At 38.1% G+C, this 25,658-nt stretch overlaps 2 protein-coding genes and 1 pseudogene across 4 annotated transcripts; all 3 read left to right on the forward strand.

The window, feature by feature from the left end:
- The first annotated feature begins 2,497 nt into the window (after positions 1 to 2,497).
- Positions 2,498 to 10,355, forward strand: LOC112172386 (TMV resistance protein N). 3 transcript variants are annotated; one of them, XM_024309709.2, is made up of 10 exons: positions 2,498 to 2,687; positions 3,021 to 3,342; positions 3,658 to 4,156; positions 4,363 to 5,452; positions 5,562 to 5,840; positions 5,939 to 7,457; positions 7,644 to 8,088; positions 8,182 to 8,239; positions 8,413 to 8,613; positions 9,936 to 10,355. In XM_024309709.2, exons 3-6 carry the CDS (start codon positions 3,681 to 3,683, stop codon positions 7,418 to 7,420), a joined length of 3,327 nt encoding a protein of 1,108 aa, XP_024165477.1. In that variant the 5' UTR covers positions 2,498 to 2,687; positions 3,021 to 3,342; positions 3,658 to 3,680; the 3' UTR covers positions 7,421 to 7,457; positions 7,644 to 8,088; positions 8,182 to 8,239; positions 8,413 to 8,613; positions 9,936 to 10,355. The 3 variants fall into 3 exon arrangements, with proteins under 3 accessions (XP_024165477.1, XP_024165476.1, XP_040364109.1); XM_024309708.2 differs by having other exon boundaries at positions 3,661 to 4,156; XM_040508175.1 differs by having other exon boundaries at positions 3,024 to 3,342.
- A 2,989-nt stretch (positions 10,356 to 13,344) lies between these two features.
- LOC112172387 lies at positions 13,345 to 17,656 on the forward strand (annotated as a pseudogene).
- A 2,393-nt stretch (positions 17,657 to 20,049) lies between these two features.
- LOC112169718 (TMV resistance protein N-like) lies at positions 20,050 to 25,030 on the forward strand. Its single transcript, XM_040507997.1, has 5 exons — positions 20,050 to 20,219; positions 20,515 to 21,064; positions 21,240 to 22,329; positions 22,437 to 22,715; positions 22,802 to 25,030. Exons 2-5 carry the CDS (start codon positions 20,538 to 20,540, stop codon positions 24,881 to 24,883), a joined length of 3,978 nt encoding a protein of 1,325 aa, XP_040363931.1. The 5' UTR covers positions 20,050 to 20,219; positions 20,515 to 20,537; the 3' UTR covers positions 24,884 to 25,030.
- The last annotated feature ends 628 nt before the right edge of the window (positions 25,031 to 25,658 follow it).

The following is a 25,658-nucleotide window of genomic DNA, read 5'->3' on the forward strand; positions in this document are numbered from 1 at the left end:
CGTAAAATTAAGCATCCTCCCACTTTGATTTAATTCCGGTCTCGCAATAAAACTATCTACACCATTTCCAATTATCCAATCCATTAGTTCCAACAAACAAACACTTATCCTTCTGATGGTAAGTTCACACACCCAACTTGCATTCATTCAATAACAAATCACTAGAATTTACAATCACCACATCAAAGCCGGTGGCTTGGTAGAGATCCACATACCTCTGTCCAAATTAGAAACCAATATGTCCTAATTGCATTCCGCTACCATCCACCATTCGAAACCCTAGAATCATAACACGACTAACAATCAACCCTAACCAATTTGTATCGAATACAAATTTCTGTACATCATCCTTAGGGCATCTTCAATAGACTACTTATTTCAAAATAAATTTAATGTTTAGCTAATTTTAGGCTAAAATTCTACTCCTGCAGAATACCTAAACAAAAGTTAAATTTAACTTTTGCTAAATTCTCTAGCTATATTTAGCTAGGATGAGAGAAAATTTAACTATAACCTAAATTTAACTTGAGATTTAGGTATTCTGCTGGAGTATAACTCAATAGCTAACTAGTTATATTTCATTTTTAGCTACTTTTAGCTATGAATATAAGTATCATTGTTGGAGATGCTCTTACCTTAGTCGATTTCAATCGAAACTGACCAAATAGCTTCCCCTTCTCCAAATCTCCAAACAAGCAGAAGATCACCAATCCTCTCATTCCAAATTAAACACAACAGATTAGGTTTTCAATCCACATCAACTAGAAGCCCCAACAGAAGATAAAGGACGATAAGTTACCAAATAAAGGTTGCCTGGAAATCTGGTAGCGGAGCCATGGTGGTCCACTTTCCAGCGATTGCTCGTGAAGCAAGTGCGACGGTTCTTGCTGAATTGGAGGTCGGAACCAGAGGGTTCTGGTGAAAAGGGAGATGCTGATCCCATTAATGGTGGTTGTTTATCTCAGATGTCGCAGGAGACGACGAATTGATCCTTCGAATCCCAGATTCCGGCAACGGCGTGTACGGCCTCATCTGGCATCAGTGGGTGACGGAACCTCTGGGTTTTGCTCCTCCTTGTCTGTTGAGTTGAGCCAAGGTGGCGGTGTGTGAAAAAGAAGACCGGAAGCCAACTAAGATTGAAGAACAAGGCGGCGGAAACTGTGATGCTTGCGTCCGGTGGTTACAGGCGGTGCCCGACGGCAGTGAGGCTCGGGTTTTGGTCGGATTTGTGTTGTGGTTCGATTGGTGGTGGCGGTGTCAATAAATGGTGGCCAGACGGATTTGTGTTGTGGTTTGATTGCCCCCCAATAATCATATTATTGCATTCCAATAAACATATTATTGCTCCCAATAACAAGTTTATTGGGGATCAATGATTAGTGAAAAATGAAGATGTTTTGAATTTTGAAAGCTTTCAGAGGTTTATCCAAATAAATAATGTTATTATTGCCTCCCAATAATCTTATTATTTCCCCAATAAACATTTTATTGCTCTTCAGTAATCTTATTATTAACTTCCAATAATCTTATTATTGCTCTCCAATAATCATATTATTGCCCTCAATTGAATTGCATAAACTCCCAAAACTAAAATGAATACACTATAGACACAATTGATCAACTTATATGTTCAATTGTACACGTTCACTTTTTTTTTCCCTTCCCCATTCCGGAAGCTCAAAGTATACCCCAAAAAAAAAAAGTGTTATGGGCACCAAGAAATTGCTCTGGGCACCCTATGGAGTGTGAGGCCGATGTAGGAGTGGTCGGGGCGTGGTTTGTAAGGGGAGCAGAGTCCAGATGCAGTGCTTCGATCTTGGGGCTGGCTTGGGGGACCATGACTGTTGATCGTCTATGATGGCAGACATCCAAGTTGAGAGTATCGACGTTGAAGCCGACGTCGAACTAGTGATCGAAGACTTGGCTGGGGGCGTCGACATGGGTTCCGGTGTGGGTGGGGAGCTTCATCTCGGAGTTGTAAGCAATGGGTCAGTTTTTCATGCTGTTGGGGAGCCAGAGGAACTGGCCGACGCCATCGACGGAGTCAAACGTCAGCATGTCGGGGTTGTAGTGGTGGCTGATGTCGAAGATTCGGCTGTTTCTGTGGACTTCGCGGCGAGGGGGGATCAGGTTGGTGGCGGTGGCTCCGGTGGAGACGACGACGGGGGTGGTGCTCGGAATGGAAGGGTAGGCTGTGCTGGCGTGGGAGAGGGTGGCCTGAAGGGAGAAAAGGAGAAGAAGAAGGATTTGATTCATGGTGAGAGTGCTGAGGGGAGTCGAAAGAGAGAGTATGAGAGCAATACTGTCAGTATATGTTAGATCAGGTAAATGGGGTTAAAAAATTCTTAGTGAAACAAATGGGTAATTTTTAGATTAAAATTAGGTAAGTGGTCACGGGTCCAATATAATAATGAAGATTTCAAAAAACCTAATGTGAAAGATTGACATGGTTGCGTCCTTGCAACCACAAATGCGTGGGCCCCATCCGATATTTTCTTGCCTCCTCCTGCTGAAGTCCTCACGATCTATATCCATTTCTCTCTAGAGTCCAGTCCCTCACCACGTTGCTCCTATTCCTTCTTGATCTTTTATTTGAAGTCGATCTTGATCCCAACTTCTGTTATCGGTTTCTGTTATCTGTTTCAAGATCAACTTTCTTCTTCTTTTTTTTGTTGTCTTTTTCTCTGGTTAGTATTTCTGCAGCTCTGCTCATGATTTTTATAAGAGGCACCAGTTCCTAATTGATCGGGATTTATATTCAGAAGTTCTTATGTAGTTTTGGAACATATATACTTGCATAACTGTTGGTCAAACATTTGCTGCTGCTGCTAGTGTTCCACTGTTTTGTGTCTGTTTATTTAGATACCTGAACAAGAGAAAGCAGAGGAATAAACAACCACTTAAACCAAACCAGCAAACGTTTGCTGCTTCCCTAGTTAATTATACAACTCTTTTTAGAATAAATATTTATTTATAGTGGATTGACAAGGAAATTATTCATTTTTCTATGTTTTATGCAGTAGGGAAGGGAAACCAGGAAACACAATTGCATGTTTTCCATGATATTTACTTCCAAGCCTTGAAATTGTGTTGAAAGCTTCTCGGGTTACTCCTATAAAAGTCCTTGGACACGTACTCTTCCACAAGTAAGAAAGTAGGTCTTATCGGAAATGAGCGCAGAAAGAACCTCTGCATCTTTCCCGATCCCAGTCTACACTTGTCGATCTCAGTCTCGCCCTTGCTTGCTTCTCGATCTTGTTATATTTTATGTTCAAGTACTGCTGCTACGTGATTCCCACATTTGAACACTGAACCGCAACTTCAAATTGACACCAAACTCAGGTTAAAGCTCCATTAATTTCTCCTTATTTACGTTGTTTTCCTTTATATCTACTATTCGTTTCAGTATAATATTTGGCGTTTATTTGTATTTTCCTAGTATTTCTGCAGCTCTGCCTGATGATTTGTTGTAAAAGAGGCTTTAATGCCAACTGTTTATGAATTTCTATTCAAAATTACTTGTGATCAAATTAGTTTCCCACCAAAAAGCAAAGCAACTAATGTTTATCGCTTCATACTCGATTCGTTTATTAGAATGAACGTTCATATATAGTGGATTTACAAAGAAATCCATCATTATTTCTATTTTCTATGCAGCAGGACAGTAGGTTCAATTGGAAATGAGCACAGAGAGCTCTTCACCTCCTCGGTGGAAATATGATGTCTTTTTGAGTTTTAGAGGCGAGGATACTCGAAAGGGTTTTACAGACCATCTATACACTGCATTGGATGATAAAGGAATCACAACTTTCAGGGATGATCCTGAACTTCGCAAAGGGGAAGCTATTTCTCCAGCACTTTTTGCTGCAATTGAAGAATCAAGATTTGCCCTCATTGTTCTCTCACAAAATTATGCATCGTCAACATGGTGCTTGAATGAACTTGTAAAAATTCTTGAATGCATGAAAGCAAGAGGAACTGTGCTGCCAATTTTTTATGATGTTGATCCCTCTGTTGTACGAAAGAAAACAGGGAGTTTTGGTGAAGCCTTTGCTAATCATGAAGAAAGGTTTAGCGATGACAAGGAGAAAGTGTGGAGGTGGAGATCTGCATTAACTGAAGTGGCAAGTTTCTCAGGGTGGAATTCAAAGGAATGGTATGCATATACTTTTTTTGTCTAATTTACACATAGTTATGTTTTGCGCTCTTCATTATGTTATTCACAAATAAGATAGGCTGATAATCATTGAGCTTATGAGGCTTTTTAAATGCCATTACAAGAATATAAAAGAAATCAAATCCAGTGCAGAGACATTTTCATAAACTAAATTCCTGATAAGTTTAGTCTATTCTATGCTGCAGGTATGAATCAAAGCTCATAAGAGATATTGTTGAAGTTATATGGACAAAATTGCAACCTACGTCATTCAGTTATGCAGAAAATCTAGTTGGAATTTTCTCAAGATTGCAGCCAGTCAATTTCCTTTTAGATGTAGGGGTGGATGACGTCCGCTTCATTGGTATATGGGGAATGGGCGGGATTGGTAAGACTACCATGGTAAGAGCGGTGTATGAGAGAATCTCTCGTGAATTTGAATTTAGTTTCCTTCTTACCGATGTTAGAAACTCTGTTGAAAAAAGTGGTCTACTTAATTTACAAAAGCAACTTCTCTCTGGGATCTGGACAAAGAAGGCCAACATATCAGACTGCCATGAAGGAGCCACGATTATAAGGAGGTTGTTAGGTCACAAAAAAGTTCTTCTCATTCTTGATGATGTGAACCATTCAAGTCATTTAGAATATTTGGCAGGAAACCCAGAGTGGTTTGGTTCAGGGAGTAGAGTTCTTATCACAACTAGAAATGAGCATTTATTGATTAGACATGGAGTGGGGAGAAGATTGAAGGTCGAAGAATTAAATGATGTTGATTCTCTTCAGCTTTTTAGCTGGAAAGCATTCAAAAGATGTTACCCCGAAGAAGATTTTCTTGATTTGTCAGAATCTGTTGTAAGTTATGCCAAAGGTCTTCCTTTAGCTCTTGAAGTACTGGGTTCTTTTTTACGTGGAAGAGATCTAAGTGAATGGAACAGTGCACTGAGAAAACTGGGAAGAGTTTGTAACTTGGAAATCTTTGACATACTTAAAATAAGTTACAATGATCTAGATTCTGAAGAGAAGAAAATATTCCTAGACATTGCATGTTTCTTCAATGGACATGATAAAGATCGAGTATCAGAAGTACTAACTAGTTGCGATTTTTCTGCAATTATTGGAATAAAAGTCCTCATGGAAAGATCTCTCCTAACTCTTTCAAATGGAAGACTATGGATGCATGATTTGCTCAGAGAATTGGGTCACGAAATTGTCCACCAGGAATCTCCTAATGAGCCGGGCAGGCGCAGTAGGTTGTGGCATCTTGAAGACGTCAAACATGTCGTGACCAAAAATACTGTAAGAAATTTAGTACAAGAATAATTTTCACTGTTATTTGCTAGTACATTATATGAAAAGTTAGTCTACTAAATCTGCTTTTTATGGTATGATAAAATTTGGTTGATAGGGTACTGAAGCAATAGAAGGCATATTTGTGGACTCAACCGTGTTAGGAGTAGACGTGGACATGACTCCGAAATCATTTTCAATGTTGCACAAATTGAGATACCTGAAGATCAAGAATGGGAACCTGCCTAAGGGACTTGACTATCTTCCCAATAGTTTACGGATTCTTCATTGGACGGGGTATCCGTCAAAATCCCTGCCATCACATTTCAACCCTCAGAAGCTGCTCGAACTTAGCTTGTCTCATAGTTGTATTAAACATTTTCGGATAGGAACAGAGGTATACTATAATTATTATCTCATTCTCTTGTTACTTATAATAATTGATGAATATATCATGGAAGCTAATTTTATCTATGATTTTTACTTGTCATGCAGCCTTTATGCAATTTGAAAACCATTAATCTGAGTCACTCTCTGAATCTTGTCAACACCCCAAACTTTAAAGGTATGCCATATTTGGAGTTTCTGTTTCTTGAAGGTTGTTTAAGATTGTATGAGGTTGACCCAACAATTGAAGTGCTTGAAAGACTTACTGTGTTGAACTTGAAAAATTGCAAGAAGCTTGTGCGTCTTCCAAGCAGTGTAGGTGGCTTAAAATCTCTCAAAGATCTCAATCTTTCTGGTTGCTCAAAGCTTGACAAATTGCCTGATGAGTTGGGTCATGTTGCTTGTTTGGAGAAGCTTGATTTGAGTGGAAGTGGCATAAGAGAAGTGCCCTCCTCTATTAGTCTTTTGAAAAACCTCAAAGATTTCTCTGTTGCTGGATGTAAACCGCAGTCACCTAAATCATGGAATATGATGTTCAACCTTTTTCAGTTATTGCGAAAAAGTAGTCACATTCGGGTAGGATTGTCGTTGCCTTGTTTGTCTGGTCTGCATTCATTAACCAAACTGGATCTAAGTGACTGCAATCTTTCTGAAGAAGCAATGCCCAGTGATTTTGGATGCTTGTCTTCGTTAAGACAATTAAATCTTAGCAGAAATCAATTTGTTAGACTACCTGGGAGCATCGGCCAACTCCCTAGACTTGATTATCTTCGCTTGGAGCGGTGCCACAAGCTTCGGACAATACAAGAGCTTCCATCTCATGTATGGGTAAACGCTAGCAACTGCATTTCATTAGAAACGTTGGCCAATCAAATAGGACAACGGAATTCAGTGGTAGAAGGAAATTTTGTTAACTGTTTCAAAATGGTGGAGAATGAAAGCAGTAAGAGTGTAGCAGTTTCATTGCTAACACGCTCCATTGAGAGTAAAGTATTTTGTTGCTCTAACCAATCTCAGTTTGTTATTCCTGGAAATGAAATACCAGAGTGGTACAATCACCAGAGTGTGGGGTCTTCGATAACTGTTGAGCTGCATCCAGGTTGGTTTAGTAACAAGTTTATGGGATTCTCCTTCTGTGTTGTTTTTAGACTCCTCAAACCGCTCTCGCTTGAGTGGTTCTTTAATTGCGAACTGAGTGCCAATGGAAAATTCTTGCGCGAAGTCGGTAGAGTGTTTGGTGAAGAGTGGGGTCAACCTGTGTTGGATCACATTTGGTTCGTTTATGTGCACCGTCGTTGGTACTCTAAACAAGAGTGGCAGGATATCCACTATCAGCTTGTATTCTCATTTAAAACAAACGGCCGCTCGAAAAAGGAAAGAATCGATGAGGAAATTGTGCAAGTGAAGAAGTGTGGGGTCCGTGTGGTATGTGAGGAAGATGTGGAGGAGCTTTCGGAAACATTATTGAAGCAGAACAATGTTGGCATTAATATCAAGCGAGGCCTTCAACACTATGATGATGATGATGCAGCATCTAGTAGTGCAGGTCAAGCTCATCCCAAAAGAATTAAACATCACCACGGCACATGACCCATTAGAAGCCCTTATATTCATGACCAGAAACATGGTTAGTGCATTTTTTCTTCTCTGTTTTTTTTTTTAGTGAACTCATGCATCAATTTTAATGTTATCCATGGCATCATGGTGTATTGACCGATTATAACTATCTTCAACTGTTCATTCAATAGTGTCGTGACTCTTTTGCCCTTCCATTTTTTTGGGATTTACTCTTTCGTCATGTTGATTAACATAGGCTCTGGAGGAATGTGATGATGGCTTCCATCTCCTCCAATTCTTAGCACCAGATGGACGGAAAGCTAAAGCAAACCAAAAACACAATCCCTAAGCGACGAATTCAAATTCCGAATTGAAGACCCAGGGAGGTTCGAGCTGCAAGAACTAAAGCAGAATCGAGAGGAGCTCAAACCTGAAAAAAGTTCAATCGAGAGCGAATTGTGACGAAGACGACGAATCAGCAACCATTTGAGAGAAATTGAAGGTTGAAGGATGAGAATGAACAGAGCGGCTTCGTCTGGAAGAAGAAGAGAAGAGAGCAGAGGGATCTGGGTAGAAGAAGAAGAGATTTCGAATCGCATTTTCAGAGTAGTATATCAAAAAAGTCCTCTCCATAAGTCTTTCCCATCCACTGATATTCAAGTCGACATCATTCTCTATTTCTTCAGAAATCATCCTCGCAGGTAATGTCTATGGAATGCATGGAGTCAAATTGCTTAATTACATCTTTGAATTCTGTCAATACCAATAAATTCGTTAATTTTTGTGTCTTGAAGAACAAGGGACGGGAAAGTCTCTCAGGGAAATTGTCAACCTGGGCAGTCTATTAATAAGGTAAACTAATTAGATTTCCTGGTAATTGATTTAAAATTGAATCTTGAATTACCCAATTGGTTGAATTTTTATTTTTTTGTTAATTTTCTTCATGATTGATCAAGTAGTTTGATTGTGGTGGTTCTTCCAAGTTCAATATTGAATTGATGTGTGTATATATTGGGGAATTTCAGAGGAGGCTTACAAGGTTCAAAGATCGGTTCAGAGAGATGACACTGTAGTTTGAACAAGTCATGCTTGAAGATGATGATGATGAACGAGTTGGGGAAAATGTATCAGAAAATTAACAACAACAACAAGAAGAGGATCAGATTATCAATACTTAACTTACTGATGAGCATGTTCAAGGTCTTGAAAACACTGCAGTCACTAAGGTACTGGTATCGAATTCGATTCTGAATAATGTGATTAAGGATTCTCTGGTTGGTTATTTGTTGATTGAATTTGGTATGGATAAAGATTATGATAAGTATGTACATTCTTTGTTACTTAAGAAGCTGGATATATCTATGAAATGCTTGCATAATTAAACGTTCCCAAGATAAGTGAGCTGTATAAACTTTGTGCATCTGGGTATAAACTACAGCTAATGGAGTAAGAAGCAAGAGATACGTAGCTAGAGACCAGAATGATCACGCAATGCGCATGTTGAGCTAAGGACAAATAGAGATTTTATGATCAGCAATCAATTTGATAGAATGATCGATCTTAACCAACCCTTATATTATCCTACTTTGTTTTTTTTTTTTTTAAATCCCTTTCAAGAATATTCTGAGTTGATTTCTTGCTTCTGTAATGCTATATATATATGCATTCTTAAAGCACTTAGATATGTTATTACAGATTCAAAGGAGTTATTAAACAAAACAAAGAGTACGAGTCTCGGTTAAAAACCCTTTTGTTCCAAATAGGATGGTTAAAATATGAATATGCATGTCCTATGATGTACAGAAGGCTTTAGGAAAAATTGGGTTGGCAAGCATTTCACTGCCATTTTATCATATATCTTAATATCTCCAAGTGAAAAGTGCGTTTCTGCATATATCCTTTTACATATACATGCATAATGTGCCCTTTTACATGTTAAGCATATATCATTAGGGTTTCAGATTCTTATATTGATAACAGTGACTTTCTGAGAGCCACATAAATGATATGCTCTTTGTGATTGATCTCCTGGAAAACCTTATAATATTTGAACCCTAAACCATGTAAATTTAGATCTGTTAGTCTGGAGAAGGTTGGGGAGTGCATTGTGATGCATATCAGCTGCCACTGTGGGGTACCTTATCAGTTTAGTTCATACCGTTTTGGAAATACAGGTGAAGCTATATTTCTTTGCAAAGGGATTCTTTTTAGATGAAGCTTACAGTGGTCACAATGAGATCAATTCTATAATCAGCAATGGAAAGTCTTCTGGTTATTGGTCTGTACTTTGTGTTCAGTAGTTATGTAGTGATAACAACTTGACTTGAAATCATGTTCATACTTGATTATGGTCTCACAAGAAAAAGCCCTCAGTGCCTTTTTCGTTTGGTCTCTTTTAAGCTATTTTTGCTAAAAACGACATTGCCTAAACCCAGAAGCTGACCTATGCTTCTATAATATGTGTGGAACCTGTTTGCCCGTCTTGTGTCTTTCAAATATCATTGTTTTTTTATTTGACCCAATTTTCCTACTTGATTCTTTTTCATAGTTACACATTGCTAAAGGACAACCTGCACCATCTGTGGCTCTCCTCAGCATTCAGTTTACAAGACTGCACCACTGGCTTCAGATTAGAATGACTTTTCACAGTCCATTGCCAATACAGTTGAAAGGCCTGTAGCAGAGACAGCAGGAAGTTTCTGGCCTGGAAGATGAAGGTGAACCTCTTGGCTTCCTTCAATTGTTACCATTGAGCTTTGGGGATTCAGCCTTTATGAGTTATACTGCTCTATTCTTTTGTAATGGGGTCAAAGGGTCATATACTTTGTTGTTACATACATTTGATTTTTGATATATCTGATTGGCGCCATACTGATTTTAACAATTTTCTTTAAATAAGGCCATTGACAACAATATTTAGAATATGTTATTTTGTAATATGCATAAATTTGATAACATTTGTGGTTGACGTTTCTTAGCAACCATAACTCTATTACATATAAATTTGAGTTAAAAAAAAAAAAAACAACCTCGCAGCATCGCGCAGGTCAACTACCTAGTTGTATTAAAATCCAAAGGAGCAATTCCAACATCATGTTTTATCACAGAATAGTTTCATGTCATAACAGAATGGTCCTTTAAAGGATTATATTTAAAGTCTAAAATAAATAATATTCTTTGACTAGCTTATTTAAATCAACAATGATACCTATTTACACGACATACTACCATAACTGCAATATCTCACTAAAAAGCACAAAGTGCAAGGTTCTGCACCAAAGCTCATTTTCCATAGCCAACTCCTCAAGTTCTTATGCCAACAGATCAGTATGTCCATCATACTTACCCAGAAGAGTCTGAACCCCATCTCGCAAAACATCGCGATGGCTCATAGGACTTCCGCTCAATCATCAGCAGAACCAATATCTTACTTACTCCCACCACCATCATCATATGCAAGCCTCATCTATCCAAAATAAGAAAACCCTCCGGCCTCAAGTTGCGCATTGCCTCTGCATTGTCTGCCTCATTTGATGTGGAGCATCTGACTAGGAGATCCACCTAATTATTGTGATACTTTCACATCTGTAACATTAACAATATCAAAATTGGATACTTGGAGCCTCTATGTAGTCCACAACATCATTTCCCTGATTTTCAAAACAGCCACATCTTTATCAGCTTTATAAATCCCCCTGATCCTGAGCTTAACAAAAGTTGAAACTGAGATAGGATCCAAATCACTTTCTATAAATGTCCTTCCGAATCCAGATGGAGCAATGGTTTCATCTTGGCCTTGTATTTATTTTCACTTATATACTTACATTTGGTCGATCTTCACAAGATTTAACACTACCAGTGATTAAACATGCGAAAATCCTGTAGCAGGAAAGAACATAAGATGATTATCTTGGTCTCTTTCAACAACAAGAATCTTTGCGTATGTCATTTCTGAGTTGCTCAGGCTCCTTACTTATCATGACTATTAAGGCAAAGTCAGAGAAAAGGGTTTACAATTTGTTGAAAGCAGAAGCAATTAATTTGTAAGTTTGTTCCAGTAGGTTACAGTACTTATGGTTCGGACCTCTAATCACTCCTGGTGTGTTCTTCAGGCCAGAAGTTGAGAGCAGTTTCCTGGACCTGAAAGAGAGCATGATGAAGCATTTTCACTTGTGATTTGTCTATTCAAGGCTTCAAGTGGTTGCTTTTCACCCTCTCCAATTCACTGCATGGTTGTTTCAACTCAGATCCTAGGTCAGCTATAATTTCCTCTAGGACTTGAAGCTACTGATTTAAAAGTTATTCCATCTTTATTTCTTGTTTCAAAGATGTCAACTGTGCTTCCCTTGTCTGTATCGATTGAAATCTCCATCAGTTACATGTAAATATAAAATTATACAAAAGAAGGTGCTCATAGTAAATACAACGAGTGACTCAAAATGTGGCACAAGAATGAGTAAAGCAGTTTTTCAGGATCTCTCAGAAAGAGTTTTAGCTGTTAACTAAGATTCATCAATTCCAAACAAAGAACTGTATAACCAACATTCCATAGAGAAAGGGGACCATATTTCAACAGATTTTTTTTAAAGCATATGAAATAAGGAACAGTTTCAGAAGAAGGTTTATTGAAATTCAAATAAACATTAACACTACTTTAATAACTAGAGATTCCATAAACCATGGATATGTAAGTTAAAGTTATCCATCATCAAATTGTAGTATTATAGTATGATACAATTTGCACAAGGGTTGTTTATCACAGAGAGAATCAAAAGAACCTTCTTTCTAAGCAGTACACACTATCACTCACACATCACAAAGTGGGAAATCGAACATGTAGTGGCTCTGTGGCTGCAGTCGCATAACAGTTGCATCAGCGTAATTTTAACATGTGTCTAATATATGAAAGGGTGCGTCTATTTCCATCCTACTAGGTACTTTGTTCACCCTATAACCACATGTTTTCTTTAAAATCTCAAAGTTGTCCTTAACAATTATTAATAGAGAAATAATGAAAATGAGAAATAGTTTTAATTAAAACTTTACCCAACAAACATCTTAATTATCATATTAGCTTTCTATACCAAAAAAATATATCCATCATTTTAGCTTCTTCATTGCTAGCCGACCAAACAAATAAGTCTAGAAAATTTTAAAGGTATGACAACAAGTGAAAAGAATATATTGTCGGTTAGTGTTATTTTGTTCTACTTCATGTGACTCGTATTTGATTCTATGTCATAATAGTTAATGAAGGGAGCAGATAGAGAAGAGGAAGAAAAATGAAAGAGTAAAAAGAAACTATAAGGCATGAGGTTGATAGTGTGCTAATTTTCTTTTTCTTTTTCAGTTTTACATTTTCAATGGTAATATCTTTTTTTCTTTTTAAAATTATTTGAAGGTGAAATTGGAAGTTTCATGATAAAAATTTAATTTTACGGTAAACAAAGCATTTGGTGGGGTGAAAATAGCCTCACCCTATATGAAATCTAGACAGTAGTGTAGTTGGCAAACGGTGAACCCTTGATCTACAGACCACCCTATTGGTCTTGCATCATGGTGTCGTTTGGGCTAAAGTTGACAGCAGATAGAAGTATAACATACACAGGCTTGGCTTATTCAAAACTAACAAGCACGCACTTGAGAATACACACTTTCTGAGAATGTTAACAAGCAACTATATAAGCAATTTAAATTGAACTGATGCAATCCCCAGAAAAAATGCATGACAAAATGCAAGCCATTAGTTTGCTAAAGGGTTTATGTCGTCGTTCCTTTGAACATCATGTTTTGTATCAAAATTGTTGTTATCAGACCATAATGGTCTTTTTAACAACTACTACCTCTCTCTTATGCGCCAGTGTAGCAAGTAATTCATAACTGGCCCTACACTACAGAGTCAGTTATAAACAAGTTCGTGAATCTAAATCTAAACATACTAAAACGCAAACAGATAGAATGAGGACAAAAGAAATGAATACTGACGTGACTATCCTGCCATTCTCCTTTCTGCTGTTTTACCCAGTTGTCCCTCCATCTGTCAAGATCCTACTTCTTCTCATTGTTTCTAATCTTATTTCCCAACAGTCCGAAGCAAAGAGCAGCCGAGAGAAAAAGGGGAGAGGCCACGTATCGGTGCAACCCAACTACAACCCATTGTTACATCGATGTTTGATAGAGTCGAGTATTTTCCTGCATGTGGTCGGATTTGTCTTCCCAAGTATTTGGGAGAGAGATAGAGAGGATTGGTATGAAATGAGGGATGTTTAGCCAATTGGGTATTATATTTGAAGTGGGGTTTCTTAATGATTTCCGATTCAGATTAATTGGGTTTAGGGCGAACAGCCAAATGAGTTACTGCCCCTTCTGTTTGCGATCACCGCTTTCGTCACCTGCCAAATTTTGTGCTGACCCGAATTCTGTACTCCGTTTTGCATTAGTTGAGTTCTCTGAATCTCTGATGAAGGTAGTGTGGGTTGGTTTTATCTGAGATTATATGGATGCATGAATTTGAAGAGTTATATGTTGCAGTAATGATTTGCTAATTGCTATCTGTTTATTGATTTGGTTCATGGTTTTTGTTTAAGCAGAAGTTGCAGTGGCTGCTTTGAGTCTTGCTGGGACAATGCTTGGATTCTACCCTGTGAGGGTGTTGCCTTCTAATATAGCTATTGCACCTGTTAACCCAACGCTCTTGCCTCCGGTAAGTGAACCTCTTTCTTTTGAGACAGTTGCAGATTTCCGACCTTAAAGTCTTCCAGCACTACAAAAGTTCCTTTATTATTTACGTGGTTATTCTTTATACTTTGGTTTAGACTGAAGATGAACGTGAGATGTGTGCAAGAACTGTACACTGTACAAATTTTGACAAAAAGGTATTTTTATTGGAATAATTTGTCATTTGTTGGCACCTGTTCTAAATTTCTTTTGTGACTGTTATTTGGCTTGATTTGTGCAGGTTTCTCAAGCTGCTGTTAAGCTCTCTTTTGAATCAGTTTGTGAAGAGGTTTGTGATTTCATGGGAAATTATAAGTATTTATGTTTTCCTTTTGCTTTTGATTTCTGATAGTGACTATTGTATTGGACTCCATTCATGAGGATATCTCTTCTGCTGCGGGTTTATCGTCTGAGGCTGCTGGGAGACTATCACTTCTCTAATCGAAGATGTCCAAAATAACTATCTGATAAACTCTGGCTTGGCCCTTGACACCTGTTATCAGAGGTGTGTGGTGCAATTTGTCTCAATACTTCTCAGGGGCTCATCCTCCTGCTAATCCTCCTCCCATCCTTATAGAAAGGATTAGACAGTGGCGATTGACCACAACAACAATGTGATCAATGCTGGTTTGGAAAGGCAGAGCCAAATAGAGAATGGATAACTAATCCAATTTCTTGGTAATTGACTATGGGGGTTCTTCAAAATTGAATCTTGAATTTCCCAATTGGTTCGGTTTTGATTTTTTGTCTAATTCTGTTTCTTCAGATGTCTGATGCTGATTTTGATATGCTAAAAAGTGATTTGGAAAGACATGAGTTATGTTCCAAAATTGTTCATTCACCTGAGAAACTGCAGGCACCTTTTCTCTTTAAGTTAGATATGGTATGTGGTATTCTGATTCTTGAATTACTACATTCCTGTTGAGTTTGCATCTGCACACAAGTTTAATGATGTCGTGTTTTTGGAAACCCATAATGATATCTTTTACGTGGTACTGAGTACTGAACATGATAGGAGGGACATGAATTTTTTATGATGGTTACTTTTTTCTCCTGGACAGTGGAGTAGAGATAATTCCATTATATGATTGTAGGTTCATGATGCCAATTTTGAGTTAGGGGCTCATCTCTTTTTTCGTTTCTACTTTTTGCTTTTCTATAAATTTCAAATATGTACAGCGAAAAGAGAAGCTTGAAGAAAGAAATGTGAAGCCACTATCTGTAACTACTGTGAATAGTTGGCTTAAGAACTACATACCTTTGGAATTGACTTATTTAATACACTGCATTACTTAGAAGTACATAAATTGGCAAAGTGCAAGAACCATTACTCAGAGTCCAAGTGTGCTTCATTTTTGGGAACAAGGAGAGGGGGAGAGAAATTGGTTAGTGTGATTCTGTTTTCATGCATATCTTTTTGGAAAGAGTAAAAATACAGGGTAATGCAGAACAAGAATGCATTTGCCCAAATTGTTGCAGGAGAGGAAAGGAAACTTAAAGAAATTGTTTGGTTAGGGTCAGGGAGTTGACCAATGCTTGTACGTAATGTTCGTGCAAGTATTTAACCGATATTAGTTATGCATTCCTAATTTGGAGCAGTATAGTTCAGATCTGGCTGGGAGAAGTTTCTACAATGGGCGTTTTATTCAAAGAATGCGTGAAAAAGCTGCAACTCTTTCAAAGTAATCCTCATTTCCCTTCAAGTATTACAATTTACAAGACTTGTATTCTATGTATTCGTTCTGTGATTGGTGGTATCTGTTTCAAGTTTCAATCATTTACTCATGTCCCATGGAATTCCCATTGCAGTGTCAAATTGGAACAAGGATCAGTGACAACACTAATCGAGGAGAAGGGCATTGTCAAAGGGGTGATTTACAAGAACAAGGCTGGAGAGGAGATGAGAATATATGCTCCACTAACAATTGTGTGTGATGGCTGCTTTTCAAATCTGCGCAAATCTCTCAGTGATCCAAAGGTAATGATGCATTTTCAATATTGGAAGATCAAGCATTCCATATGGATCAGACTCAATCATAGGAGGTTTTTCTCTTTCATTAGACCAACAATGTTTTTGTTATTGCTGCAGGTTGAAAGTCCCTCTTGTTTTGTTGGTTTGGTGTTAGAGAACTGTGATCTTCCCCATGCAAATCATGGACATGTGATTTTGGGAGACCCTTCACCCATCCTGTTTTACCCTATTAGTTCCACTGAGATTCGTTGTTTGGTCGATGTACCAGGGACAAAAGTACCTTCAGTTGCTAGTGGTGAAATGGCTAACTATTTGAGGACTGTGGTGGCTCCTCAGGTATGCATCTATAATTTGCTTGACTTGATTAGTCTTCACATGATAAACATCTAAACTGGACTAATATGATGACTACATTGTGTTTCAGGTTCCCCCACAGCTATACAATGCTTTTATGGTTGCAGTAGAGAAAGGAAACATTAGATCCATACAAAACAAAAGCATGGATGCTAATCCTGTTCCCACTCCTGGAGCAATTTTGTTGGGGGATTCATTCAACATGTGGCATCCCTTAACAGGAGGAGGAATGATCGTGGCTCTTTCAGACATAGTTCTTCTCCGCGATCTTCTTAGACCCTTACGTGATCTTAATGATGCACCTGCTTTATGCAATTACCTTGAATCATTTTATACATTGCGCAAGGTAAAGCCCCTAGTCAGAAAACTCATAACTTAAACTTTTTTCTTTTATCAAGAGAACTCCACCCAATGTGGCATTCTTAAAGGTTTTTGCTTTGCTGATGTTGTGCTCCATTTTCATTGCAGCCTGTGTCATCTACTATAAACACATTTACAACGTGTTTTCTGCATCACCTGATCCAGCAAGACAGGAAATGCGTGAAGCATGTTCTGGCTATTTGAGCCTTGGAGGAATCTGTTCCTATGGACCAGTATCTCTGCTTTCTGGCCGTAACCCTCGTCCGCTACACTTGTTCCTCCATTTCTTTGCTGTTGCTATCTATGGTGTTGGGCGCTTAATGCTTCCATTCCCTTCACCTCAACGCATGTGGCTTGGGTTTAGATTGATCTTGGTATGTTAACCAACTGTCCACACTACTTTGTCATCAACATGCTCATCAATTACAAGTTCCTGTCCTAATTGTCTAGCTACTTATTAAATGTTTCTGGTTTTTATTTTTCAGAGTGCATCAGGCATCATATCCCCCGTTATAAAGGGAGAAGGAGTTAGACAGATGTTCTTTCCAGCAACGGTGCCAGCATCTTATAGATTCCCAGCTGTTCATTGAAGAAATGACACAAGAATATTTGGACAGAGTCATTTAGTACCCAGATTTTTTATAGATGATAAACCAATTTTTATCAGTATCAGCAGTCTTAGTTCCCCTTGCAGAAATTAGATATCAAGATGGGGGATAATGCTAAACTTAGGAAATAGCAAATCATGTTCTTAATTCTTTTAGAGTTGTTGTTCTGCAATAGGAACGAGCTACATTTACCATTTAATCAAACTTGTACAAAGCTATAGCAGTGAGAAATAATTCAGTCTTTTGGTCTTTGGCTTATCTATATCTCAAATGCCAACGAGTAATCTAAATTGACATTTCATTCGGTAATTGTTCACAATTCCGAATACGCTTACGATGTTTAGTCCACAAAACATTGTGACTATAAACTTACAAAGCACAGAAAAGGAAAAGAATACCATACTAGAACTGCAAAAAATGGTAAGCCAAAGCAGTGGTTGCCTTGAGGTGGATTCCATGTTCCACTCCGTACATAAGTAAAACTTGATACCAACAATTTCATCATGTCACTCCCAAATACAAGGAACCAAACTTGGAGAGTGAAGAAAGCTAAGAACTAGAGCATGGAGTCCCCCTTAAGAAGACATAGTTCCATTCATGAAGCCAAATAAGATGTCATCCCCATAACTTAGCTAGGAATGTCTAAATTAAGAGAAAAAATGCCCACCACCAAAACCAAATGATCCCTGAAGAAATGGCAACAGTTAGCATGACCAGAAACCTTTCATGGTGTCATTTTATTTGTCTTAACACATGCCAAAGGAGAATGCCATGAACCTTAACAATGCATTAGTTGATCGTTACTGACTCCAAGACTCTACAACCGGAATCAAGTTCTCAGAGAGTGCTCTGTTCTGACCATCCCAAAAGTGGACATTGTATGACTGATCTTCTGTTGTTTCATCACTGCTATAAAGCAGGATATTGTAACAGTTGGGGTGAATGTTAGATTTCATATATACTAGTAGAGAACCAAGTCCAGTGGCTGAACCATTACATTGTCTAATTTTCAAGGGAAAAGAAAAACATGTACCATTAGTACAGGATTAGATGTATGAAATTTTCTCATACATTTCTTTTCCTGGTATTGTTTTTCGCAATAAGAAATAACATGAATGTGGTGTTCTTTTGATTTATTCAAAGAGACGAGACCAAATATATTCGCATTCTTTTGATAAATGTTCCTACAAATGGCCTGGCTTGCTCCTCTATCTTTCATAATCTCCTCTTGATGATTGTCAATGTGCAGAACCTTCTGAGCACAAGGTCTGCAGAAGCATTCCCTGTTTTATCAAGGCTAGGAGACCTTGTGCTCCTTCAGACATTCCTGGCTCGGTTGTAGTTGAATGAATGGCGATGTACAAGTCATCGAGCTTACTTGAGAAGCATGTCGCCTTTGAGGTGCATTCCCTCCTCTAGTTCTTCACTTCATTTTCTCTTCGAGTTTGGTTGGTTGGTATTTGAGAGTGATATAGGGATTGTAAGTTGTAACAGATTCTTTGGCTAACTTTCTTCTTCTTTTATAGTTTTTTTTTTTTTTTTTTGAGAAATTGAATTGCATTAATAAGCAATCTAGATAGTTACATCAGAAATAAGTACATTGGAGAGCTATTGTGGCCCTTCCTCAACCCAAACTTGAAATGCAGGAAACAAAAGCGCTTTTTTAGTTAAACTATGCGCTGTCTGATTACATTTCCTAGGGCTATATATATAAATTACTGAAGAGAAGAAACGGAAAATGTTTCGCACTTGTTCAACCAAAGCACCTTCAATCGACAAATCAACATCAGTAGCATTCAAAGTATTGATTATTGATTACTCCCAAAGCATCCATTTCCAAAATGATATATGTCGATTGAAAACCTGCCTAGATAATAGTTTGAAAACCTGCCTGGATATATAATAGTTTGAAAACCCAACACTGCTGCATATAACTCCGTAGCTTTGATAGAGAAACCACCCTTCATCCCCTTTGAAACTGCTAGCATTAGATCACCATTCTCATTACGAAGGACTGCTCCCAATCCCCGCAAGTCAAGCTCAAAATTAATTGCACCATCCACATTCAGTTTCAGAAATGGAAAAGGAGGCCGTGTCCAACTAACCATTATAAAATGTCAATTTAGTTTACTCGTTTGCACTTGAACCAATCAAATGACTGAAAAACAATGTGGATTGTTTACCACTGCTATAGCTTTGTACAAGTTTAGGTTCGTCGTTCTAACTTGCTTCCATGGCAGAACAACTAATCTGAAAAGAATTAAGAACATAATCGGTTCTGTCCTACTTTTAGCATTGGCCGCCGTCTGTACTTTCCGGGTGGAACAAATGCTGCTCCTTTGATACAAATTGGGTTACCGTAACACAAAAAACAAAATAATCTGGTTAACTAATCTATCTCCAAATATGCTCGTCTCCATTTTAAGAGTGGGATTATTAATTTATTTTATTGTGAATGAAAAATATATAATATAAAAATAATAGTGAACATTTCAGAAAACCGAATGTGAGCGATCGACAGGGGTTCGAGCCTGCTTGCAACAACAAAACAAATGCGTGGGCCCCAGGTGACTTAGATCGCATTGACCGACCGGTAAAGTCTGAAGACCGGAGTCTTGTCCTGCTAAAGTCTTTCACGATCTAGAAATAGATCTATCCTCACCCATCTCTTTCAGCTAGTCTCTCTACTAATCTCACTAAATCTACACTTGTCGATCTCAGGCTCGCCCTTGCTTGCTTCTCCATCTTGTTCAAGTACTGCTGCTACGTGATTCCCATATTTGAACACTGAACCGCAACTTCAAATTTACCCCAAACTCAGGTTAATTTCTCCTTATTCACGCTGTTTTTCTATTCGTTTCAGTCTAATATTTGGGGTTTATTTTTTTTTCCCCCTATTATTTCTGCAGCTCTGTCTGATGATTTGTTGTAAAAGAGGCTTTAATGCCAATTGTTTATGAATTTCTATTCAAAATTACTTGTGATCAAATTAGTTTCCCACCAAAAAGCAAAGCAACTAATGTTTATCGCTTCATACTCGATTCGTTTATTAGAATGAACGTTTATACATAGTGGATTTACAAAGAAATCCATCATTATTTCTATTTTCTATGCAGCAGGACAGTAGGTTCAATTGGAAATGAGCACAGAGAGCTCTTCACCTCCTCGGTGGAAATATGATGTCTTTTTGAGTTTTAGAGGCGAGGATACTCGAAAAGGTTTTACAGACCATCTATACACTGCATTGGATGATAAAGGAATCACAACTTTCAGGGATGATCCTGAACTTCACAAAGGGGAAGCTATTTCTCCAGCGCTTTTTGCTGCAATTGAAGAATCAAGATTTGCCGTCATTGTTCTCTCACAAAATTATGCATCGTCAACATGGTGCTTGGATGAACTTGTAAACATTCTTGAATGCATGGAAGCAAAAGGAATTGTGCTGCCAATTTTCTATGATGTTGATCCCTCTGTTGTACGAAGGCAAACAGGGAGTTTTAGAGAAGCCTTTGCTAAGCATGAAGAAAGGTTTAACGATGACAAGGAGAAAGTGCAGAGGTGGAGATCTGCATTAAATGAAGTGGCAAGTTTCTCAGGGTGGAATTCAAAGGAATGGTATGCATATACTCTTTTCTTTTTGTCTCTTTCCATTTCCTTAATTTACAAATAATTAATTTTTCTGCTCTTCATTATGTTATTCACAAATAATATAGGCAGATAACCAATTGAGCTTATGAGGCTTTTTAAATGTCATTACAAGAATATAAAAGAAATTAAGTCCAATGCAGAGACATTTTCATAAACTAAATTCCTGATAAGTTATGTCTATTCTATGTTGTAGGTATGAATCAAAGCTCATAAGAGATATTGTTGAAGTTGTATGGAAAAGATTGCAACGTACAGCATTCAGTTATGAAGAAAATCTAGTTGGAATTTACTCAAGATTGCAGCCAGTCCACTTCTTTTTAGATGAAGGGGTGGATGACGTCCGCTTCATTGGTATATGGGGAATGGGCGGGATTGGTAAGACAACTATGGTAAGAGCGGTGTATGCGAGAATCTCTTGTGAATTTGAATTTAGTTTCCTTCTTACCAATGTTAGAAAGTCCGTTGAAGAAAGTGGTCTACTTAAGTTACAAAAGCAACTTCTCTCTGGGATTTGGACAAAGAAGGCCAACTTATCAGACCCTCATGAAGGAGCCACCTTTATAAGGAGGTTGTTAGGTGACAAAAAAGTTCTTCTCGTTCTTGATGATGTGAACCATCCAAGCCATTTAAAATTTTTGGCAGGAAACCAAGAATGGTTTGGTTCAGGGAGTAGAGTTCTTATCACAACTAGAAATGAGCATTTGTTGATTCAACATGGAGTGGAGAGAAGATTGAAGGTTGAGGAATTTAATGATGAGGATTCTCTTCAGCTTTTCAGCTGGAAAGCATTCAAAAGAGGTTACCCTGAAGAAGATTTTCTTGAGTTGTCTAAATGTGTCATAAATTATGCCAGAGGTCTCCCTTTAGCTCTTGAAGTACTGGGCTCTTTTTTGTATGGAAGAGATCTAAGTGAATGGAACAGTGCATTGACAAAACTAGGAAGAGTTTTTAACTTGGAAATTTTTGACATACTTAAAATAAGTTACAATGATCTAGATTCCGAAGAGAAGAAAATATTCCTAGACATTGCATGTTTCTTTAATGGACAGGACAAAGATCGAGTAACAGAAGTATTAAACAGTTGTGATGTTTCTGCAATTATTGGAATAGAAGTCCTGATGGAAAGATCTCTCTTGACTGTTTTGCATGGAAGACTATGGATGCACGATTTGCTCCAAGAAATGGCTCGGGAAATTGTCCACCGGGAATCTACTAATGAGCCAGGCAGGCGCAGTAGGTTATGGGTACCTGAAGACGTCAAACATGTCTTGACCAAAAATACTGTAAGAGATTTAGTATAAGACAATTTTAGTTATATTTGCTAATGAAAAGGTAGTCTAATATTCTCAATTTCTTAGCCCTAATATTTTATATTGGTGATGTTTAATAGGGAACAGAAGCAATAGAAGGCATTGTTCTGGACTCCACTGAGCTTGGAGTAAAGGTGAGGGTGAATGCTAAATCCTTTTCGATGATGAACAGATTGAGATACCTTGTCATTAAGAATGGGAGCCTACCGAATGGGCTTGAATGTCTTCCTAATAGTTTGCGGATTCTTAACTGGACCGAGTATCCCTCGAAATCTCTCCCATGTGACTTCAACCCTGAGAAGCTACTAGAACTTAACATGTGCCATAGTTGCATTGAACATTTTCCGTCGGAAATAGAGGTATCAAGTACTTGCAAAATATTTCATTACTTACAGAAGAAATTGTTGAATATAAAAACTAATTTTCTTATGCTTTTACTTGACAGCCTTTATACAATTTGAAAATCGTTAAACTCAGCAACTGTCTGAATCTTGTCAACACCCCAAACTTTAAAGGTATGCCACATCTTGAGCTTCTGTTTCTAGAAGGTTGTACAAGACTGTATGAGGTTGACCGAGGAATTGAAATGCTTGAAAAACTTACAATGCTGAACTTGAAAGATTGCAAGAATCTCTTGCATTTTGCAAGCAGTGTACGTGGCTTAAAATCTCTCAAAGTTCTTAATCTTTCTGGCTGCTCAAAGCTTAAAAAACTACCGAATGACATGGGTCATTTAGAAAGTTTAGAGGAGCTTCATGTGAATGGGACCGGCATAAGAGAACTACCTTCCTCTATTGGAATGCTTGAAAGACTTCCTCTACTGAAAATGGAAGATTGCAAAGATTTGGTGTGTCTTCCAAGCAGTGTAGGTGGCTTAAAATCTGTCAAAGTCGTTAATATTTCTGGTTGCTCAAAGCTTGAAAAATTGCCAGAGGAGTTGGGCGATATACAGTGCTTGGTAGAGGTTGATGTGAGTGGAACTTCTATAAAAGAACTGCCTTGCTCTATTGGAATGCTTGAAGGACTTGTTTCTATGTCCTTGAGAGATTGCAAATATCTTGTGCGTCTTCCAAGCGGTGTAGGTGGCTTAAAATCTCTCAAATATCTCAAGCTTTCTGGTTGCTCAAAGCTTGACAAATTACCGGATGAGTTGGGTCGTGTTGCCTGTTTGGAGAATCTAGATGTGAGTGGAAGTGGCATAAGAGAACTGCCCTCCTCTATTGGAATGCTTGAAGGACTTGTTTCTATGTCGTTGAGAGATTGCAAACATCTTGAGTGTCTTCCAAGCAGTGTAGGTGGCTTAAAATCTCTCAAAGATCTCAATCTTTCTGGTTGCTCAAAGCTTGACAAATTGCCGGATGAGTTGGGTCATGTTGCCTGTTTAAGGAAGCTTGATGTGAGTGGAAGTGGCATAAGAGAACTGCCCTCCTCTATTGGTCTTTTGAAAAACCTCAAAGAATTCTCTCTTGCTGGGTGTAAAGCACGGTCACCTAAATCATGGAATATGATCCCCTTTCAGTTATTGCAAAAAAGAAGTCACATTCCTGCAAGATTGTTGTTGCCTTGTTTGTCGGGTTTGCATTCATTAACTCAATTGAATTTAAGTGACTGCAATCTTTCTGAAGAAGCAATGCCCAGTGATTTTGGATGCTTGTCTTCATTAATAGATTTAAATCTCAATAGAAATCAATTCAGTAGACTACCCGAGAGCATCGGCCAACTCTCTAGACTTGACTGTCTTCACTTGGCATGGTGCCACAAGCTTCGGAGATTACCAGAGCTTCCATCTCGTGTATGTGTAGACGCTGACAACTGCATTTCATTAGATACGTTGGACAATCAAATAGGACAAAGCAATTCGTTGGGACGAGGATATTTTGTTAACTGTTTCAAACTGGTGGAGAATCAAAGCTGTGAGAGTATAACACTTTCATTACTAACACAATGCCTTAAGAGTCAAGCATTTTCTGACCATGAAACAGGATTTGGCTTTGTTGTTCCTGGAAATGAAATTCCAGAGTGGTACAATCACCGAAGTGTGGGGTCTTCAATTACTGTAGAGCTGTATCCAGGTTGGTTTAGTAACAAGTGGATGGGATTCGCCTGCTGTGTCGTTTTTAGACTCCTCAAACCGCTCCCGCCTTTGGTTATGTGGCGCATTAAATGCGAACTGAGTGCCAATGGAAAATCCTCAACTCACACGAGTGAAGTGTTTGGGGGAGAGTGGGGTCAACCTGTGTTGGATCACATTTGGTTCTTCTGTGGGGCGCGTAATATGTTCCCTCAACATGAGTGGCAGGATATCTACTGTCAGCTTGTATTCTCATTTCAACCTCACTCTTTGGATGATGACCGACTAATGGATGAGGAAATTGTGCGAGTGAAGAAGTGTGGGGTCCGTATGATATATGAGGAAGATGCAGAGGAGCTTTCGGAAACATTATTTAAGCAGAGCAATATTGGCATTAATACCAAGCAATGCCTTCAACACAGTGATGATGATGAAGCATCTAGTAGTGCAAGTTAGGCTCTTCCAAAAAGAATTGAGCAACTCCCCCTTGACAGCGCAGGACCCAGTGGAACCCCCTTATATTCATGACCAGAAACATGGTTACTGCATTTTTTTTTTTTGTGAAAAAGAAGGCAAAACCTATTGTAAAATTATGGTTTATGCCTATTGGTGATGGCTCGATGAAGCAGCAATATTTAGTTAGTCCAAAATTTTGAATGTCTCTTTCATTTTATTGCTATATATCATGAAAAATAAGTTGGCACGTAATTAATAATTACGATAATCAAAAAACCTTCTCATCTTGCTTTACAAGAAAAGAAGGGCCGATCAAGTTTCTGAGTATGTTGTACATTTTTTGATGTCTTCCCATCTTAGGAATCAAATTATCTGTCCAACTTGGAATTTAGCTAATTTTCTTCTATACTCAATAACTTTTGGTGGAACGTACATGTCGTTAAACTCCTATGCCTCGTATGTGTTTTCATAAAGTCAATAATTATTCTACCAGACCAATTATTCCAGTTTGAGGAACCAAAATCCCTTGCACGGTGTTACTCCCAATTACAATTCTAGCTATTTACATATATAAGTTGTTATAAGCAAGCAATCATCTGAGTTCTTGCATTCCCAACTCAAGTTTAACGGTGCCCATAGCATCATGGTGTATTGAGCAAATGTATTAAACTATTAATTAACATCCAAAGGAGCAACTCCAACATCATGTTTTATCACCGGGTCTTTCTAAATGTACCCAGCAAAGTTATAAGTGTACCCAGTAAAATATTTTCTT

Source organism: Rosa chinensis, chromosome 6 (genome assembly GCF_002994745.2).
Source record: "Rosa chinensis cultivar Old Blush chromosome 6, RchiOBHm-V2, whole genome shotgun sequence".
Taxonomy (NCBI): domain Eukaryota; kingdom Viridiplantae; phylum Streptophyta; class Magnoliopsida; order Rosales; family Rosaceae; genus Rosa; species Rosa chinensis.

Bases quoted from the DNA above. Each gene is read 5' to 3' on its own strand.
- LOC112169718 (XM_040507997.1), top strand. From the start codon at position 20,538: ATGAGCACAGAGAGCTCTTCACCTCCTCGGTGGAAATATGATGTCTTT. The intron at 21,065-21,239 runs ATAATTAATTTT...TCTATGTTGTAG, and splicing joins TCCATTTCCTTAATTTACAA to GTATGAATCAAAGCTCATAA. The intron at 22,330-22,436 runs GTAAGAGATTTA...GATGTTTAATAG, and splicing joins ATGTCTTGACCAAAAATACT to GGAACAGAAGCAATAGAAGG.
- LOC112172386 (XM_024309709.2), top strand. From the start codon at position 3,681: ATGAGCACAGAGAGCTCTTCACCTCCTCGGTGGAAATATGATGTCTTT. The intron at 4,157-4,362 runs GTATGCATATAC...TCTATGCTGCAG, and splicing joins GGGTGGAATTCAAAGGAATG to GTATGAATCAAAGCTCATAA. The intron at 5,453-5,561 runs GTAAGAAATTTA...TTTGGTTGATAG, and splicing joins ATGTCGTGACCAAAAATACT to GGTACTGAAGCAATAGAAGG.